The 21012-nt window shown below is 41.3% G+C and overlaps 1 protein-coding gene across 1 annotated transcript in view; it reads left to right on the top strand.

The window, feature by feature from the left end:
- The window catches only part of ANXA4 (annexin A4), a gene marked incomplete in the record, with an annotated part of 219510 nt that overhangs the window by 62636 nt on the left and 135862 nt on the right, over window positions 1-21012 (top strand). The window contains 1 exon segment of the mRNA XM_044083017.1: window positions 2014-2101. Within this exon segment, the coding sequence (XP_043938952.1) occupies window positions 2014-2101 (88 nt within the window).

The following is a 21012-nucleotide window of genomic DNA, read 5'->3' as shown; positions in this document are numbered from 1 at the left end:
AAGGGAAGGAAAAGCAATTTCCAAACAGACAATCTCCAAGTGGATAGGAAATTGCATTAGATTCTGTTACTCCTACCATGGAAAGCAAATTCCACAGAACATAAGGCCTCATTCTACAAGGGCTACAGCCACTACCACAGCTTTCTTATGAGGAGTGGCTACCAAGGACATTATAGAGGCTGCTACTTGGACCTCCGTGCATACATTTGCCAAGCATTATAACTTACCTTTATACTCTAGATCCCGAGCAGGGTTTGCCACTGCTGTTTTGCAAGGGATCCTAACTACACCATAATTTCTTCTTCCTCCTCCCTAGTTTGGCTATGGTATTCTACCCATTTGTAAGGACTGCAGATGCATCCTTGAAGGACATAGTACAGTTTTGTACCTACCATAAATGTAGATGTCCGAACAGGATTGCATCTGCAGTCAGGATTACCCACCCTCCTTCCCCTCTGTGGTATTCCTAGGGTATTTGCCCACCTAATAGCTAGCTGGGGATCTCTTATGGTGTATTTGTTTGTATATATGTACATACATGATTATTTTTTGTGTTTGCCTTCTACTATTTGGAAACATTGGCATTTATCCAAAATTTAGCTATCCAAGAGGGCAACTGGCATCTGGGGCAAGAAACACTGAGGAAAATGGCGTCGGCTGATGCCTTTATACCCGAAGAACTGCAGCTATGACGTCGGGTGAAGTGTGACACCAGCCGAGGCCAGACCCAGACTTTGGAATCCGGCCGACCAAAGGGCTGCCTGACGACAGGACAACCCATTTGTAAGGACTGCAGATGCAATCCTGTTCGGACATCTACATTTATGGTAGGTACAAAACTGTACTTTTTACTAGGATGTTCGAGTTAATACTTGAAGAATGAATAGTCTGAGTTGAAGTAACACTTGTGGAAGTGAGTACCACGATTTAGGAGCAAGAACTGAGAGGCTGCCCGAGAAATGTAGTTTGTTGGAAGGTGTTTGAAAGATGTGGACACTTCTAAAATTTGCTTATGAAGCTGTGGGTTGCAGTGGCTGTAATTCTCATAGTGAGAGGAAAGGGCGTGTCTTGATGGAGTAATCTGGAAAGGAGACCCAGCTGCACTGTGTATGGCTTCAGATGCATGATGAATAGATAATGCATTCATGTAGAAATGTGTGCATGTATTTCTGAAAGTAGTGGTACAAACATGAGTGTGTACTTGTGTGCAAATGTTGTTGGTAAAGTTAGCGTGGGACGAGTTCATGGGAAGGATCTAGTGACAATTGAAACTTGCATGCTTGTCGAAAAGCAGTAGAGCTGTAGTATTAGTGGTGAATTTTACATTTTGGATGTCAATGTCTGAACATTTTTTTACTCAGTCTGTTGCCCATTTACCGTAATATTTTCACTAATTTTATTTTCAGTCTCCGTTATAAAATGCTCCTAGTATGAGGGCACTCAGCCATATCAATAAGTAGGTTTTGGCAGGATAATGACCACATTGTTAGGCAATCAAGCATAAGGAGCAGTGAAGAGAAACTGCCATCTGAGACGGCCTTTATTTCACCATAAAACACTCCATAGAGCACCATTTTTTTGTTTATTGAATGAGACTTCTAATGTAGATTTTATGCAGTTGTAATTTTTTTTTTTAACTTATTGCCTTCATCTACTGAGATACCTGGTACATTTAACCAATCAGAATCCATTTTGATCCTGTATTCAGGTCTTTGGACAGATGAGATAAATGTCTTCTATTTTCCAGTCATCCTTATTCAGAAGGATACACTGTCTCAGATTCTTCTTCAGTAGACATTCAAACACTATTCTTTTGTATTTTTGAACTTTATCTGTGTTCCTCGCACAGACTAGTAAGTTGTACTGTTTTTATTTGTATTTTTTTTTGTTATGTATTTTTCTGAAAAAATTGGTAAAATTTATATTAATTAGGTATTCAGATTTTTTTTCTGCATCTGTCTGGCAAAAATGTGTGAACTAGTTGATCTGTAATGTATTTCTTTTCTTTTTCAGTTTGGATCTAGAGGAACTGTAAAACCCTTCCCAGGATTCAATGCAAATGATGATGCCCAGAAACTCAGGAAGGCTATGAAGGGTCTTGGTGAGTACTTACTATTACATTTCCTATCTTTAAGGCAGACTATGATTATATTAATATTGGATTTGCTCAAGGCAGAAGGAGATAAAGCTGGTCTAGTCTGATGTTTCAGCTTGTGTAACATTTTACTTCTACTTTGTCCCATGCCTTCGTGAATGCATTTGTGGATTCTCTTTCCATCATACATTTGTTGTCCCTTCTGTGGATCTAAAACCCTCTACGTGTCAATACAATCAGCTGCCTGTCCCCCTCCTTCCTTCTCTGCATTGCATGCTGACCCCATTAACGTATCTCAGCAGTGACCTTTTGTATCCAGCCATGTTCATGCATCTTTTTTGTTGCTTTTATATGGATTTTTGTCTAGCAGACAACCTGATGTACATTTTGTAGTATGGCATCAGAATTGTATCTGCTCTGTAAACTCCAAAATGTGGTATAACTAGGCCCTAGTAAAATGAGAACATGGTCTGTGCTTTTGTTTTACTTTCGTGACGATAAAGTACAACATTCTGCTTGTTCTGCTACTGTCTGATCTTGCTAATAGATTCCAGGTGTCATCAGCACCCCCATATTCTTTTGCTGCTCTTTAGTTATCATTTCGATAAAGTGCAATCCTTTGTGTGTCTTCATGACCCTTAGCTGCTGTCTTTCTGACCACTTGGTCAGCCTTCCAAACCTTTCCTTGGACTCCTCCCTCTTCACCGTACATTACTTTACCAGCCTTTCTGTCTGCTTAGAGGCAAACCTTATCTGCTATTTCAGAAATGTTGCAAACAAACATGCTGAAAGTTGTGAGAACCAGGACTGCCCTCCGAGGCCCTGTTAATCACTTTCCTTATTTTTGATATCACCCCTGTCACCAAACCCTCTGTTAAGCTTGTATCATCCATTTTTTCACTTGTCTTTCCTCGTATTCTGCCCTTTCTTATGGCAAAAAGTTTTAAACAAAAGGCCCTTAAGACCTACATGTTTATTGGTACCACTACATAACATTTTGCTGTAATGCAGTCAGCAAAACAGTTTTCAGTCTGACTGCTTGCTCCTTTTGGCTTTAAACAGTAGGCCTGTAGAAAACGACCAGAGTTTTCCTGTGGATTGTCAATTATTTTCCCTTTTGTAATTGCTGTTCTACATAATTTCTTGGGTGTTTCCTTCTCCACTCTTGTATTGTTCTGTAGTCTTCAGGCAGGACTGCCCTGAATCTGATTAGTGATCTCTGTCCTGTGCAGTGATATTTCAAGATTTCTATTACGAGGTATATAGAAGCACACTGGCCAAATTTCTGAGGACCTTGGGAGTTGGCCGTTTTTATTCTTTCATTCTGTCTTCTCAAAATATATCCACTTCTGTCTGCACCCTCTGTCACTGACTTAGCACCTGAACATTGCTTTGTTCACTCATTTGTGTCTCCTGTCTGGCAGTGTACCATCCCCTTACTTTCATGAAAACTGAACTCCTTTTCTTTTGTTATAGTGCTAGCCTCACATTGCTTCACTTTGTAACCATATTTGTCCCCCCCCCCCTTTTTTTTTTTTAAAAGTAGCCCTCCGACACATGCTCATGGCTATGAGTACTGCATCCATAGCATATTCCCTGAGCTTGCGTACTTCATTGTTTAAAAGTTCTGAAAAAGTCAGTGTTTATTTGTTGTGGGCCAAAAGCACATTATATTAAATTATTGCTCAAATGATTTATTAAATTGAGTTTGTCACTCCTCCGCTTGGTAGTAAATTTGTCCTGTGGGTATAAGGAAGCAGTCTTTTTGTTTTGAGTTTTTACTTTGTGTGTTTGCCTGTTGATCCTTTTTAAAACCTTCCATCTTCATAGCTCCGCATAATACACTCCCCTAAAGGCCAACACCATTCATTTTGTCTTTGTAGTCTTGCATCCCTTCATTTCTACACTGGACATTAGCATGATCGCCTTTGCCCGATAGAACCATGAATGTCCAGCTAAAGATACTATCTGCCTTGGTTAGGAACACAGCCGCTGTTATTCTTTTTGGTACAGTCCTAAAACAGCTGGCTTAATCCCTCTTGATGCAGTACCTCAATCAGCTGTTACTCTTTTTTTTTTTACAACTCTGTCTCTCTTTATACTCGGGAGCTTGGGATCTCTTAGTCTGCATCTGTTTGACATGTATATCCAAGCAACTATCCAAGAAGGAAAATCAAGACCACTGGTTCAGACCCCAGATACTTTATTCTCTAGCGCCTCGGTACAGGACCTTAAAGGAGTTACAGAATCCATCTAAAAATGTGCTGTCTTTTTTTATATAAAATAATTTCAATCAAATTACACAATTTAACAATTAAAACTCTTCCAATTAACCTCTCCATTGAGTCCCATAGCGAGTATAGTGTCGTATTTAAGAATAAAAACGGGTTGTTTATACAACAGTTTTTCTTTCAAAAGAACATCATTATCTTTGACAAGTATTTGCTCTAAAATACAACTTTGAAGCGTAGAAAAATCACTACCATGCATCACTGAAATGACATGCCAAAGTTTTGTCCTCCTGTTTTTTTTATGGCCCTAATATGTTCCATTAAACTTACTTTAAAACTTCTTTTTGTTTCACCAACATAAAGAAACCACAAGGGAATCTTGGGGCATAAATGACCCCCTTACTATTGCATGAAAAATGCCCCCTTGGTGTATATTTGATCTTTTTTATATACTCAAAAGAACACACTAAATATTTACAGGCAGAACAACTATTACACTTAAAAGTGCCCATAGTTATTGGACAAGCATTTAAATTTATGTTTGGTAAAACAAAAAGTTGCTGTGAACAAGCATGTCCTTTAGATTCCTTCCCCGTTTATATGACATCAAGGGATATTTACATAAAATTTTATTCAAATCCCTGTCTCTACAGAGAAAGTTCCAATAATATTTTACAATATTCCCACTTCATTCACGATGCTATATGTACTAACAAAATGCACTCATTCCTTTCTGTTGTTTCTACAAATTTCACTGGCCCCCCCATTATTCCAAAAGCTTTCATTAACATTATTTTTTGATTTTTTTTTTTTTTTTTTTTTTTTTTTTTTAATGTGAAAAGTTTGTACTTGGCTTCTTCTATTGCTTTTTTACTGTAGCCTCTATTACAAAACATAATGGAAGTGTTCTGTATTTCTTCCAATAAATTTGTCTTCACACTACATAGTCTAGATAATCTTAAGAATTCACCATAGGGTAAAGCTGATAAAACATGGGGAGGATGGCAACTAGTCCTATATAAATATTGACTTCCATTCACAAATTTTCTATGTACCCCCAGTACAAATTTTGCCATTCTCCAAACCCATAAGTGTTAAATCTCAATAAGATACCCGTGTTCCTGTTGTAACCCATCAAAGGATAAATTAAATGTATGCTGATGTAAATCGGTAACAAACTGTAAAATTTCAGCTTTACCCCCTTCACAAATTAAAATGAAATCATCTATAAAACAAAAATAATGTTTAACTTAATTCTTTATAAAAGACAAACTCAAAGTAAGCTATGAATACATTTGCATACATGGGGACAAAAGGTGCCACCGTGGCTGTCCCTGTTTTTGCCTATAAATGTCATTAAATGTAAAAAAGTTGTTGCTTAAACAAAAATGTCAAATCAGTCATAATTTGCCAGTGGATTATCTCCCAAAAAATACATTATGACATGCAGTCCGTCTTTTTGTTGAATTGATGTATATAAACTTTTGATGTCCAGTGTTACCCAATACATATTCTTATTCCACTCTACTCTACAAAGAGAAATCTTGTCTAAAAAATCAAAACTATCTTTATAAGAAGGAATTCTTAGAACATATGGTAAAAAATAGTGTTTAACAAAAGCCCCACACCATGTAAAAAATATTTACTGGCAGAAATAATAGGACGTCTTCTTTTTCTTTCAGCTGTTCCTGTTAGGGGTCGCCACAGCAAATCATCTTTCCATTTCTTCCTGTCCTCTGCATCTTTCTGTGTCACACCAACCACCTGCATGTTCTCTCTTCTCTCTCACCACATCCATAAACCTTAACTTAGGCCTTCCTCTTTTCCTCTTACCTGGCAGCTTCATCCTTTTCCCAATATATCGAGCATCCCTTCTCCGCACATGTCCAAACCAACATAATCTTTCCTCTCTAGCTTTGTCCAAACCAACGTAATCTCGCCTCTTTGGCTTTGTCTCCAAACTGTCCCAACCTGGGCTGACCCACAAATATACTTTATTCCTAATCCTATTCACCCTTGTCGCACCTAGTGCAAATCTTAACATCTTTAACTCTGCCACGTCCAGCTCTGACTCCTGCCTTTTTATCAATGCCACCGTCTCCAACCTATATAACATAGCTGGTCTGACTACCCTCTTGTAGACCTTCCCTTTCACTGTTACTGGTACTCGTCTGTCACAAATCACTCCTGACACTCTTCTCCACCCACTCCATCCTGCCTGTACTCTACTTCACCCCTCTTTCACACTCGCCATTACTCTGAACTGTTGATCCTAACTATTTAAATTCCTCCACCTTAGCCAACTCTACTGCCTGCATCCTCACCATTCCTTTATATCCTCCTTCTCATTCACACACATATATTCTGTCTTAGTCCTGCCGACTTTCATTCCTCTCCTCTCTAGAGCATATCTACACCTCTCCAGGGTTTCCTCAACCTCCTCCCTACTCTCACTACAGATCACAATGTCATCTGCAAACATAGTCCATGGGGACTCATGTCTGATCTCATCTGTCAACCTGTCCATCATCACTGCAAATAAAAAAGGGCTCAGAGCTGATCCTTGATGTTATGCCACCTCCACCTTAAATGCATCCGTCACTCCCACCGCAGACCTCACCACTGTCACACTACCCGCGTACATATCCTGTACCACTGTTGCATACTTCTCTGACACTCCCGACTTCCTCATACAGTACCACAACTCCTCTCTAGGCACCCTGTCCTATGCTTTCTCTGAATCCACAAAGACACAATGCAACTCCTTCTGACCTTCTCTGTACTTCTCCAGCAACACTCTCAGAGCAAACATCACATCTATAGTGTTCTTTCCTGGCATGAAACCATACTGCTGATCACTAATAATCACCTCCCTTCTTAACCTAGCTTCACTACTCTTTCCCATAACTTCATGCTGTGACTGATCACTTTTATCCATCTGTAGTTACTACAGCTCTGCACATCACCCTTATTCTTAAAAATTGGTATCAAAACACTTTTTCTCCACTTCTCAGGCATCCTCTCACTTTCCAAAATTTCATTAAACAATCTGGTTAAAATCTCCACTGCCATTTCTCCTAAACACCTCCATGCTTCCACAGGTATGTCAACTGGACCAACAGCCTTTCCATTCTTCATCCTCTTCATAGCTATCATTACTTCCTCCTTGCTAATCCGTTGGCACTTCCTGATTCACTAGCCTCACATCATCCAACCTTCTGTGTCTCTCTCTCTCATTCTCTTCATTCATCAGCCCCTCAAATAATAAATAGTAGGATGTCCTGGTGGATTATTCATATTTTTGTGCAATTTAGGCAAACAAAAAAAAAATGTAGCTAGGGTACAGCCCTTCAATATTAAATTTCTTACGTACTTAATCATCCGAAAAATACCCTAAACTTACACCTTTCTGCAACACTTCTTGGAACTTAATAATAGCTTGTTTATAAATTTTGTCACTAACCTCATATACTTTATTTTGCAAATGTTCCAGACACATTATATAATACTGTTGAAAATACATTACTATTTTATTTCCCTTATCGGATGCTTTTATAATTATATCTCTTCTTTCTTGTATTTCTTTTAAAGCTTTCCATTCTTTTTAATGTCAAATGATAATAAACATTATTTTTGTTATACAGCAACTTATCACACATTTCATTCATGGCAAAATTTAACATTGAATTAAAGTGAATAATTTTTTCATTAGAATAAGGAGGAATAAATCTACTTTTCATAGGCACAACAGAAGTATAAATAGAACAGTAAGCATTATTTTGTACATGTTCTATACACACATTTAGATCTGAAAAACCAGAATGGAAACTTTCTTCCATATATATATAGATATAGATATATATATAGATAGATATATATAGATATATATATATATATATATATATATATATAGATATATATATATATATATATATATATATATAGAGAGATATATATATATATATATATATATATATATATATATATATATATATATATATATATATATATATATATATACCCACACATACATATTTCAGTCCCAAATTCAAAACAGCAAATTGTTCATTTGACAGAAAACATCCCAGAAAGATTCACAACCATATTAAATTTTAAACGCTCACAAAGTCATTGCCACTTGCCTCTTTTGTTAAATTGCCATGGTGCTTTGTATTGCCCATAACCATTCGATTTAAATGTTGATCTATCATTGTCCCATTCCTTCTGAAATTGTGCTCATGTTCCTCTGGTTGTTGAGCTGCTGGCAAAGCTGAATATTCCCGCTCGTTGCTTTTTAAGCCGCCATTATGATCCGTTTCTTCTGAAGAAGCAAATGGAACAGTTTTTTTTTTTTTAAAACCTCCCCTATTACATCGTCCTTTTCCCCCTCTGCTGAATGGTTGAAGACACACAGGCCCACCCATTATCATAGTCCTTTATGTCCCTTAACAGTTCCGTTTTTCTTTTTTTTTTTATATTCACTAAATCCTTTTCTAGTGAATTAAACTTCATATTCACGTTTTCCATTAAAGTATTCATATTAGTGGAATTCAGAGAGCTAGAAATCTCTAAAATGTTCCTGTCCCAGAGACTTCCCATATTCTGGAACAGACTACCCACTATGTCAAGCAAAGTTCTTCATTAGCACTCTTAAAGAAAAATCTTGAGTTGATGGGAAATACACCCCGGGGATCACTTCTGTGTGTCTGCTTGACAGTGGCACAGGAAAGTAACTTTCTTGGGTGGTGTAAGCCAGGGAACATGGTTGGTTAGGCTCACATAGGCCCTTGGGTCGATAGCCTAGTACCTACCTATGAACCTAAGACAATGAGTGCAGTTCTTGGTTGAGTTTTTTTTTTTTTTTGTTTAAGTTGATCACGCTCAAGCAAAATAGAAAGCCAGTCCATAACACACTTATGGGCTGCTGCTACCCAACGTTCTTTAAATACGTCATCAGTTTCACAATGTGAATCCAAGGGCTCCCTAGGGCTTTTTATAAACCACAGACCCCTAAGTGTGACATCCAACTCCATATATCTTTTTTAAGCCCAAAGCATTAAAATGTACCTTGGTTTCCTTTTGTAATAAAACTTGTCACATAGTTCCGTCATATACAGCGGGACAGAATTTGAAACCTGTCCAACCGCTGAAAGGGGATTGTTCACTCATTTCTGCCTCTCTTCAACACATTGATCAAAACAGTTGGGCAAAATTAGGCGACCCATGGTTATTCTCACCAGTGGAAACATGTGTAGCCTGCATATATTGTTCCATCATTCTCTGTTCCCCTGGTAAGTGTCCAGAGACACCAGCAGCTCCCAACACAGGCACAGAATCTTCTCTAAAAATTCTTGGAGTGTCTCTGTTAGGGTCTGAAGCCATATGCACACACCCAATCCAAACAACTATCCAAGAAGGAAAATCAAGACCATTGGTTCAGACCCTAGATACTTTATTCTCTAGTGCCTTGGCACAGGACCGTCAAGGAGTTACAAAATCCATCTAAAAATGTGCTGTCTTTTATACAAAATAACAAGTTCACCTGCAACTCATGCCCCACCTCCTCAATAACCAAATCCTCACCCCTACTCAACACAGTTTCTGTCTTGGCCAGAGTACTATAACTGCTCTCCTCTCTTTCTTAGACATTGTCAGCCATGCCCGTGACTCTGGAGATATTGTCTCCACTGTCCTCCTTGACCTTTCCAAGGCATTCGACACTGTATCCCATGCACTCCTTCTTAACCAACTTTCTAACCTCAATCTCTCCCTAGATTCCCTTTCTTGGTTCAAAAGTTCTCTCAGATAGATCCCAAGCTGTGAAATGGCAAACGGGTACCTCTACCTTCCTTCCTACACCTACCGGAGTTCCACAGGGTTCTGTTCTTGGACCTATGCTCTTCAATCTCTTCATCAATGACTTTCACTCTGCAATTCCACACTCTCTCAAATTGTGCAATATGCAGACGACTCCATGTTAGTCTGCTCAGCCTCTAGCCTTCCCGAGCTCCAGGCCAAGACCCAATTTGCTTTCACAACTACAGAGAAGTGGATGCTTCAAAACCATCTCTCCCTTAATGCCAATAAATCCCATATCATTCTCTTTTCCCCCTCAAAAGCACTCCCACTTGATAAGCACTCTTTCAAGATTACCAGCCTCTATCACTCCTCAATAGAAGTTGTTTCTTGTGCCAAACTACTTGGTGTTAACCTTGATGAACACCTGAAATTTAATACTCCAATTCAACTAAACATAAAAAAAAAACACCAGAAGCTCTGCATGCTTTATAGAAATGCCCCCTTTCTATCATTAGCTACTAGACAAACCCTTGCCCCCACCTTCCTTTTACCTTCTCTATTGTATGGTGCTCCTCTTCTTACCAACCTCACAGCTTCTATCTTCTCAAAACCTAAAAGTTGCTACAACAAAATCGCCAAATTCGCTACTAACTCTAGGCATTCTACACACCATTGCATCTCCCTCCATAGTCTTAAATGGCTGGAACTCCCTAATCATCTTGACTACCTCCAACTTACTACTGCCCACAAACTAATTTTTAACCCCACTGCTTGCCCTACACTATCTAATATCTTGCCTTTCCATACTCTTCTCAGGCCCCTAAGATCAGCCCACCAAAATCTTCTTACAGTTCACAAACCTAAATGACCCCCTGGCAACCCACTACTTTCTTATACTATTGCAAAGAAATGGAACTCGCTTCCTCCCCTGCTAAGAATCACTACAAGCCCAGAAAAATTCAAATCTCTAATCCATTCTCACCTCTCCCAAAACTGGAAATGTAACTGTATACTTCCTACCTAGATCCTTTCACTTCCCCTTTTCAATCCTCCCCCTTCTCCCTCTCTTTCTTCCAAGTTTTTCTCCTGCCCCTCTTTCTTTCAATTCTCTTCTTTTTTTTTTTTTTTTTTTTTTTCAGCCCCCACCCTCTACTCTCCATCTTCTTTCCCCTGTATAAACTCTAAGTAAATATTTTAAATATTCACTTCCCCACTGCTTATATCCCTCTTCTTGCAACTGTATCTTTTACCATTGCCGTAAAATGTATCTTTCACCTCAGACATAAAATGAAACTGTTTAGTTTTCTCTGTGCTACAAATTTAATCTTTTTAAAAACTTTTATTTTTCTTGTTTGTAAATTGTTTAGTGTGCAATGTGTTTGTAATATGGAGCTTTAAGTGTGCAATGTGTTTGTAAATTCAGAACTTTTCTCCCCTGGCCTCCACTGAAAACGGGCTTTCGGGTCCAGTGGACATCCCCGGTTATCAAACTGGAAATAAATAAATAAGTTAAATCAATTACACAATTTAACAATTAAATAAAATACTTCTAATTAACCTCTCCATTCAGTCCCATAGGGAACATACTGTCATAGTTGAGAATAAAAACCGATTTTCTTACAAAAGATCATCATTTTTGACAAATATTTGCTCTAAAATACCTTGAAGCATAGAAAAATCACTACCATGCATCTCTGAAATGACATGCCAAAATCTTGTCTTCCTTCTTTTTTTTTTTTTTTTTTTGTCTTGGTTAGGAACACAGCCATTATTCTATTTTTGATGCTGTCCTACAACAGCTGGTTTAATCCCTCATGATTTTGCACCTCAGTCAGCTTTCTCTTTTTACAACTGTCTCTTTTTATACTCAGGAGCGTGGAATCCTAGTCTGCATCTGCTTTGTGTAGCCCTGTTTCTTGTACCCCACTGTTTTTTTTTTCTCTCTTTTTTTCTTTATTCTGTTCTCCAGTGTGTTTCCTCTTACCCTCATGTGATGTACCTGTGGCCATTGTATTGCAGCAATCCTCCAGCACCCCCTTCTTTTCCATCTTGACCACCAAGGTTTCTAAGTTCAAATCCTGCACACTTTTACCCTCCTCATGGGTGGTACTTCACCTTCTCTCTGACTTCTATTCTGATGTCCTCCTTTAAGTAGTTTGTTGATCCATTCTTATACCTCCTTTTGTTTTTTGTTGGTCCATTCTTGCACTTCCTTTTGTTTATTGTGAATATATTCTGATACACATCCATTTCTCCCTCCCCTTTGTCTATGGATCATGTAATGACCATCTACCTTACCCTCATGCATCACTACTTGCAGCTCCTTCACATTTTCCCATGCCTTGGGTACTTGCCTTCATTTACTGTTAATTTGCTGCTCTGTTAACTAGGCCCTTAGGTGCTGTACAGAGTTTAAGCAGGCACTTGCAGAACTTTTTGGTTATGTTCAGAGAATTGTTGCATAAACCTGAATAAATGTGCAGCAGAGAACAGAACTTCCCTTATATTTTCTGACTGTTGTATTAGGCAGGTGCTAGCCTGTTATGTGATAGCAGCCACATATGAGCTGTCAAAGTAAAAATGTTTCAAGTCTGCAGAAAACCACCAGACAGAGGCTTGTGTATCATTCTGAAGTTTTGATGTTCTTTGTGTTTCACTGTTGCAGTCATCACACTTTGGTTATCTGCCTGCAGGTAGCACTCAGTCAGTCCGAATACCAGAGTCTTGGGGTTTCTGCGTCAGATGCTGTTACCTCTTCCATGACGTCAGGTCGTAAGGGGTATAAAACATGCAGCCAATACCGTTACATCAGTCTTTCTTGCCATGGAGGAGCCTGAAGCAGAAGCAGTTCGCAAGTGCCTGTTGGCCACTACCTGAAATTTTCATTGTTTCGAGTTTCAAACCTGAAGTCTCCTTAAGCAAAGTATTCCATTGGGGATCCTTTTTTTCTTGCTCTAACCGATGTTAGAAAAAGTTAACAGTTGTCTTGCCTTTGGCAAGCAAATAACTCAGATTTTCTTTCTTACTGCATCACCTGTTTAGGCCCAGACCACGACGTTCCTCACTGTCGGTTTTGTGCCCTGTTTAATGCCCGAACCATTCATTGTCGCACTATCTCTGTTGCTAAATTCTTTTGCTGTCGTTCTCCGTATTCTGAAATGGCTTCAATAAGCCATCTGACTACAGATCTTCTGAAAAAATGTAAGGATAAAGACAGACCCCATAGGTCCAAACCTGCCGACGACGCGTACGTTATACTAGTCGCCAGTCTGCCGGTACTTTGAGGCACCTTCGCAGCCCCGATACCCACTTCTACAGATTCGCAGGCCTCTGCTGAGACCCATTTGGAGTCCAGTATGCCACGAAATGCTTCGATTATGGAACCTGTGGATGTCCATCTTGGATGGGTCCAGAGCTGCTGTGCAGGCACTGGCTTCTGAGTGTGTATTCCGACCTACCGATGTTCGTATTAAACCGACAACTTTGTTTTTAGCTAAAACTACCAAGTTTCTCAGGCCCAGAGTTCACACTATGCCTAGAAAACAGACGACCAAAATGCATGCTCAAGCTCCCATGCCACAACAGCAAATGCTCAGAATGGCGTAACACCTTATTACTCTAATTAGGGGAAGCCAGCATTCCCCTGCTAAAAGACAAAATTGAATTTCCTTCTGATTCTACAGACCAGGAGTCAGATGACTCTGACCTCTCTGATTACCAGGACACACCCTTATCTACCTATGAGGATTCAGATGCAGAGGATTCCATTCCCTCTGCCTCCCCTCCAGAGGATTTTTCTTTTGGTGAAACCTTGCATACGAAGAGAGCATTTCTGCTGGGAATGCCAGGACTATCCTCAGTCAAAAAAGAGACTCGGAGAATATTTAGATTTGCGTCAGCACAGGCCTCTAGCTATACCCCCTGTTCTGGATATTGTAGAGATCTTCATGGAATCCAGTCTTACTCCCAACACTTTACCACCAACCCCTAGGAAACCTGACCGGCACTACAGAGTATCTGGCTCTCACAAATTTGTCTAAGAATCCTACTGCAGATCCAGAGACCATTTCCCAGGGACCTAAAGGCATTAAGAGTAATACAGCCAAAAATCATACCCTTCAGACCAGGATTCTAGAGCTTTAGACATGGGGTAAGAAGGTATATACCTCTGCAACTCTTGCCATCAGGGCTTTGAATTGCCAGTTTCACATGTTGAAGTACCAGCAACATATTCTGGAACTGATCAAACAAAAAATGGTGTTACTTCCAGATTTTGCAGAAAATAAAGATTTACAAGAGTTCTTGCATTCTGCAAATCAAGTTAGTAAACCTACTTTGCAGTGTGGCTTTGATGCCTTAGAAGCATCTTGCAGGGCTGCTGTCATAGGGTCTGTACTGAGAAGGCATGCTTGGCTGAAGGAACAAATCTTGCCAGACCATGTCAAAGCAAAATTACTAGATGCTCGACTGAATCAGGATCGTTTGTTTGGCACAAAAGCAGAAGAAGTTGTTAAAAAGATGGAGGAAAAAGCTAAATCTATGCAAACTGTCAAAGATTTCTTGCAGGTCCAGCCACCTAGATTCAGTAGGCACTGGCCTTCTAAAAACTGGTCCTTTCCAGTCCCTCCCAGGCCTTCTCAGTCCATACCTAGGGGAAACCGACCACCAAGACTACAGTCTCAGGGTATGCACAATCTAAACAATGGAGTGTTCCCACCTCAAAAACAGGAGTGGTAAGCCACCCCCCTTATGGAAAAAGTTCACAATGACTTTTCAGTCATCCTTCCCAGCCATGCCCAAGCACTTGCATCCCGAGGAGGAAAACTCGCCCTAAATGCAAAAAACTGGACGTCCATTACTCAGGACGGATGTATTCTAAACGTTGTATCCCAGGGATACAGATTCTAATTCCACTCACTGCCAACTCCAAGCAGGTTGGCAGACCTTCCTCCAAACCAGTGGGCACAGGCTCAAAAGCAAGTACTTTCCCTTCTCAATATCAGGGCTATTCAGCTTGTTCCATTAGAACAAAGGGGACAGGGTTTCTACTCCAGACTGTTCCTGGTGCCCAGAAAAGAGAGCTCTTGGCACCCTATCCTGGATCTTTCAATTCTAAACACCTTTCTGGTGGTCCCAAAATTCAAAATGCTTACACTGCAGCAGCTTCTTCCTATGCTAGCCAAGGATGCCTGGCTATTCACCCTAGACTTAAAAGAAGCTTATCTGCACATCCCCATAAGGGAGTCTTGCAGGAAATGTCTATGTTTCAGTTCTGTTCACTTCCCTTTGTGAATACTTTCGGAGCAGCAGATAAGCCAAAGTGCCTGGCTCCAACCATTGCATACTGCAGGCAAAGAAATATTGAAATTTACCCTTATTTGGACGATTGCCTGATTCAGGCGGACAGTTAGGAGTTGCTACTTCAGCACCTGGCATTTGTAAAAAGTCTCCTAACTTCACTGGGGTACACCAACGAAAATAACAACTGGTGCTCAGTCACAAAATTGTATTCCTGGAAGCGAGCTTGAACACACCTTCCCAGATGGCATTCCTCACTCAAGAAAAACAGGTCTAGTTGACAAGCTACTTCAAACTAATGGCCACCTAAACCCAGCTATCTGCAAGGAAAATACTGCAAGCCCTAGGGTTCATGGCCTCATGCATTCATCTAATTTCATATGCAAGACTACATATGGGGAAACTTCAGTGGTACTTAAAAAGTCTCTGGTGTCAGCATTCTCAGGACCTGGAAACAGTGATTCTTATCTTACCTTGTCCAAGGGGCAGAGTTCCTTTGGTGGGCATATGCATACAACCACAACAAGGGACTTCCTTTCACTCAACCCCTCGCCACCCAAACCCTGACAACAGACGCATCAGACTATGCATGGTGGGTTCACATGGCAGGCAAATGGAGCCCAGGGCAAATTCACCTGCATATCAATCAAAAAGAGATGTTATCTGTACAGAATGCTCTGACAGTCTTCAAATAACCTTATCCTTCCAGGACAGCTCCTGATAAAGACGGACAACACCATAGTTATGTGGTACATAAGCAGGGGGGGGGGGACTCATTCCTACCCACTCTGCAGGTTAGCCATGGCCTTGTGAAACACAGCCTTGAGCAACCAAGTACACCTGCAAGCTCAATTCCTGCCAGGCAAACAAAATTCACTGGCAGGCGATGTAAGCAGAAATCTACCGGACCCACATGAGTGGAAACTAGAACTCATCTCATCCAAACTCCTAATCCAGAGGTGGTGGACACCTGAGGTGGACCTCTTTGCCTCCCCCCAAAACCACCAGTTGAGCAAATTTTGCACCAGGAATCCTCCCAGCAGAGCCTGGAAGATGGCTGCCCTGTCCTTTACATGGGAAAACCTCTCAATTTATGCCTTTCCTCATCTGCATCTCCTCTCAGAAGTACTAGTAAAGATCAAACCGGACAGGCCAGGGACAATCCTTTTTGCCTCAGACTGGCCACGTCAGCAGTGGTACCCACTCCTATGCAGTCTGACAACAGTGCCACCCTGGCACCTACCTCAGACCCCTTCCCTGCTGTCTCAGCAGGAGGGACAGATTTTGCATCCACAGCTGCAAACCCTAAACCTTGCAGCCTGGTTTATCCTCTGAATACACCACCAGCAACCTTCAGCAAACGGGTACTGGATGTCCTCCTTGAAGCCAGAAAGTCTAGTACTTGGAAATCCTATGCTGAAAAGTGCAAGATATATTGTTCTTGAAGTCATTCTCAAGGAAAGGACAGAGCCATGCCCACCTTACCTCAAATCCTTGATTAAGTAGCAGAGCTGCTCCACAGAGGCCTATCCTTGTCATCCATTAAGATTCATGCCTATGCCATCTCAGCTCATTATTATACCGAGCCACCTCTCTTTTCTCACCCTCTCAACAAACAGTTCCTGAGAGGAGCTAATAATTTAAGCCCCCCTAGGAGAGGTCCCACCCCATGGTGTGACCTTAACTTTCTACTGGAGAAGCTCACGCTTTCCCCTTTTGAACCTGCTGCTTCAGCAGTTACAACTCCTGTCTTGGAAAATAGCCTAACTGCTAGCCATTACTTCAGCAAGAAGAGTGTCTGAGTTACAGGCACTAATGGCTGAGGAACCCCTCATTATTTTCCATGCTGACAGGGTTTCTGTCAGGACTAACCCATCCATTTATGCCCAAGGTGGTATCCAGTGTGGCTTTAAACCAATTCATCCATTTGCTAACCTTTTTCCCTAATCTTCAGAATAAAGAGGAAAGGATACTGCACTCTTTGGATGTGCACAGACCGCTCAGGTTCTACCTTGACAGGACTAAACCTTTCAGAAAATCTGACCAGCTGCTAGTCAGCTTTGCTACAGGGACAGAGGGCAAGGCCATTTCAAAGCAAGCCATTTCCAAATGGATAGCACACTGCATCCATTTCTGCTACAAGCACCATGGAAAACCTACCCCGCAGGGGATCAGAACTCATTCAACTAGGGCTACCTCAACCTGTACAACATTTCTCAGGGAGTCCCTACCAGGGACATCCTGAAGCTGCAACCTGGAGTTCTGTACACACCTTCGCCAAGCATTACCACTTGCCTATTTTTTCTAAATCCAGAGCTGGATTTGCTACAGCAGTCTTGCAAGGTTTGCTAGCCAGCCCTAACACTTCTTGACTGCCTCCACCCTTCCTCAGCTTTGGGAATCAACCCAAGTGTGATGACTGCAATAGTGAAGCACAAAGAACATAGTACAGTTGTGTACACTTACCATAAATGTAGATGTTAGAGCGTATTCACTATTGTAGTCCTGGTTTCCCTCCCTCCAGCCCCCTGGCTTTCTCTGTCCTTTCTACCTATCCTTTTTAGGGCCATATTTTATGGCAGGGGTATTTACTTTTTACTGGAGGTGTTCCACACCATTTAATAGCTTCCTTTTTTGGGGGCTGCTGACATTTGGGGCAAGGAAAACTGATGTAATGGCATCTGCTGCATGTTTTATACCCCTGATGGACTGACGTCATGGAAGAGGTGACAGCATCTGAGGCAGAAACCCCAAGACTCTGGTATTCGGGCCGACTGAGGGTTACCTGCAGGCAGATAACCCAAGTGTGATGACTGCAACAGTGAATAAACTCGAACATCCACATTTATGGTAAGTGTACACAACTGTACTTTGTTTGGGACTGTTTATCACATTGGTGTAAATAGTAGGTTTACTGAAATCATAAAGCATACATCCCACTGTGATGGACCTCCTTGCATATCCACAAAACAAACAGTAACAAATACCCATTCTGAAGACTTGCCTGTGATATAAATAGTACCTGCTGGAGAGATAGATATGTATCCCAGATACTACCCAGTCGGTGGAATAGGCTCCCCATCCATGGGAAGCTGACTTCCTCCCTAATCCAATTTAAGTGCAACTTGAATAACTGGATGGGGAAACTGGAAATTCATCCCTGGTTTGGCACCTATGTCTCTGATGCAAACAGGTAACCTGTAAATGGATGTTCTTCGTGTTTCACTGTTGCAGTCATTACATTTGGGTAATCCTGCTGGCAGGTTGCCCTCAGTCGGCCTAAATTCCAAAGTCTTGGGTCCTGCGTCGTCTGCTGTCGCCCCTTCCCTAATGTCAGGTCGTCAGGGGTATAAAAGAGGCAGCCAACGCCATTTTCTTCAGTCTTTCTTGCCATGCGGTGCCCGAAGCAGAAGCAGTTAGCAAGTGCCGGTCGGCCGACTCCTGAGATTTTTCATGTTTGAGTTTCAGACCCGAAGTCTTCAAGAAAACTAAGTACCCTGTTGGGGAAACTTTTTTTCTTGCTCCAAACAGATGTCAGAAAAAGTTAATAATTGTATTTCTTGTGGAAAGCAAATACCTCGTAAGGACTTTAATTCTTACTGTATTCCTCGCCTAGGCCCTGATCACGTTTCTGGTTGTTGGTTTTGTGCTAGATTTAACCAACGCACTATTAAGCGTCTGTATGATTTTACTTTAAACTATTTTGGATGCCGGTTTAATTATCCAGAAATGTCGTTGGATAGCCATCCGACTACCGGAGTTCACAAAAAACGCAAAGAAAAAGAGAGAGATAAACAACCAAGGTCCAAAACCAACGATGAAGCTTCTCCTAAGCCAGTCGCCGGTTCTCAGTGAAGCTCTTTTGCAGCCCATGACGCCCGCTACTTTAGAGTTGCAGGCCACTACCGACTCCCACGTGGAGTTGGCCATGCTGCTGGAAACTCAAGGTGTTGGAGCCTTGGACACTTTTCCCTCAGATGGGTCCGGAGCCGCTGAGCAGGCACCGGCTTCTGAGGGTGTATTCAGACCTAAACATCTTTACATTAAACTGACTTAAGCTTCAAAGGCAAAGACTAAAGCTTCAAAGGCAAAGACTAAAGCACCTTCTAAAGCAAAGAAACAAACTCAAGAGCCACATGGACAGGCCTCTATGCCCAAAAGACAGATGCTCAAAATGGTTGAAGACTTGATTACCTTGATCAGGGGTTTCCATCCCCCTCCTGATAAGAGGCCTAGGCAAGAGACTGACTATGAATCTTCAGATCAGGTTTCTATTTCTTCTTATTCCTCTTCTGATCAGCAATATTCTTTACCCCCCCTATGAGGATTCTGATGCTGAAGAATCTATACCTTCAGCTTCTCCTCCAGAGGACTATACTTTTGGGGAAACCTTGCATACCATGAGGGAGCATTTCCACTGGGAGAGACAAGATTTTTCAGAATCTGAAGAGGCTCCGAGATTTCCTTTTACTACATCAACACAGGCCTCTAGCCATTCCACCTGTTAGCCATTGTAGATGATATGTCTTCGGAGTCTAGTCTGACCCCTGACTCCTTACCTCCAGCTCCTGCTAAGCTTGACCGATATTACAGGGTTCCTGACTCTCAGAAATTCCTTTTTAAAAACCCTGCTGCAGACCCAGAAACTGTTTCACAGGGTCCCAAAGGAGTTGAGGCTTTCACTGCAAAAAAACCCTATCCCCTCTGACTGGGATTCTAGGGCACTGGATAGATGGGGAAAAAAGGTTTACACATCTGCAACCTTGGCTATAAGGGCCTTAAACTGTCAGTTTCATATGCTGAAATATCAGCAACATGTCATGGCATTGCTTAAACAGAAAATGTTAAACTCTGAATGTGTAGAAAACGGGAAAGTGCAGGATTTATTGCATGCAGCTGAACAAGTTGGAAAACATACTTTACAATGTGGTTTTGATTCTTTGGAGGCCTCCTGCAGGGCCACAGCTACGGGTTCTGTAATTAGGAGGCATGCTTGGTTAAAAGAACAAAATCTGCCTGATCATGTCAAAGTTAAATGATTAGATGCACCTTTACAGCATGATTCTTTGTTTGGGGTTAAGGCAGAAGAGGTGTTAAAGAAAATGGAGGACAAAACTAAATCTATGAAAACTGTCAAAGATTTTTTACAAGTACAGCCACCTAGGTTTAGTAGACACTGGCCTACAAAGAATTGGTCCTTTCCTGTGGCAGACCTCAAAGGGGCAGATCCAGATGCCCTAGAGGCAGATCCCAGGTGCAAGGTTCATACAGGTCAAAGCAATGGGGTGCTTCTACCTCCACAGTTGGAGAAGACAAATCACAACCATAAAGGAAACGGTCCCAATGACTTCCCCCTGCCTGCACCAAGCAATTATCTCCTGGCAGCAACCTTTGGGGGGAAAATTAGCACTTTTTTCTCAAAATTGGCACATTAGAACCCACTTGTCCTGGGTTATAAATATACTGTCACAAGGCTACAAGTTCCATTTCCATACCCTGCCAAAGGCAAACGGCTGGCCAGAGGAGCAAAAACGTCTCATCCCTCATGGACATGGGGGGCCATTCAACAAGTACCAGAGCAAGAGCAGG

The sequence above is a fragment of the Protopterus annectens genome, chromosome 9.part0 (genome assembly GCF_019279795.1).
Source record: "Protopterus annectens isolate FY-2018-M chromosome 9.part0, PAN1.0, whole genome shotgun sequence".
Classification (NCBI taxonomy): domain Eukaryota; kingdom Metazoa; phylum Chordata; order Ceratodontiformes; family Protopteridae; genus Protopterus; species Protopterus annectens.
Note: the sequence above shows the minus strand (reverse complement) of the source record. Positions and strands in the feature narration are given on the sequence as shown.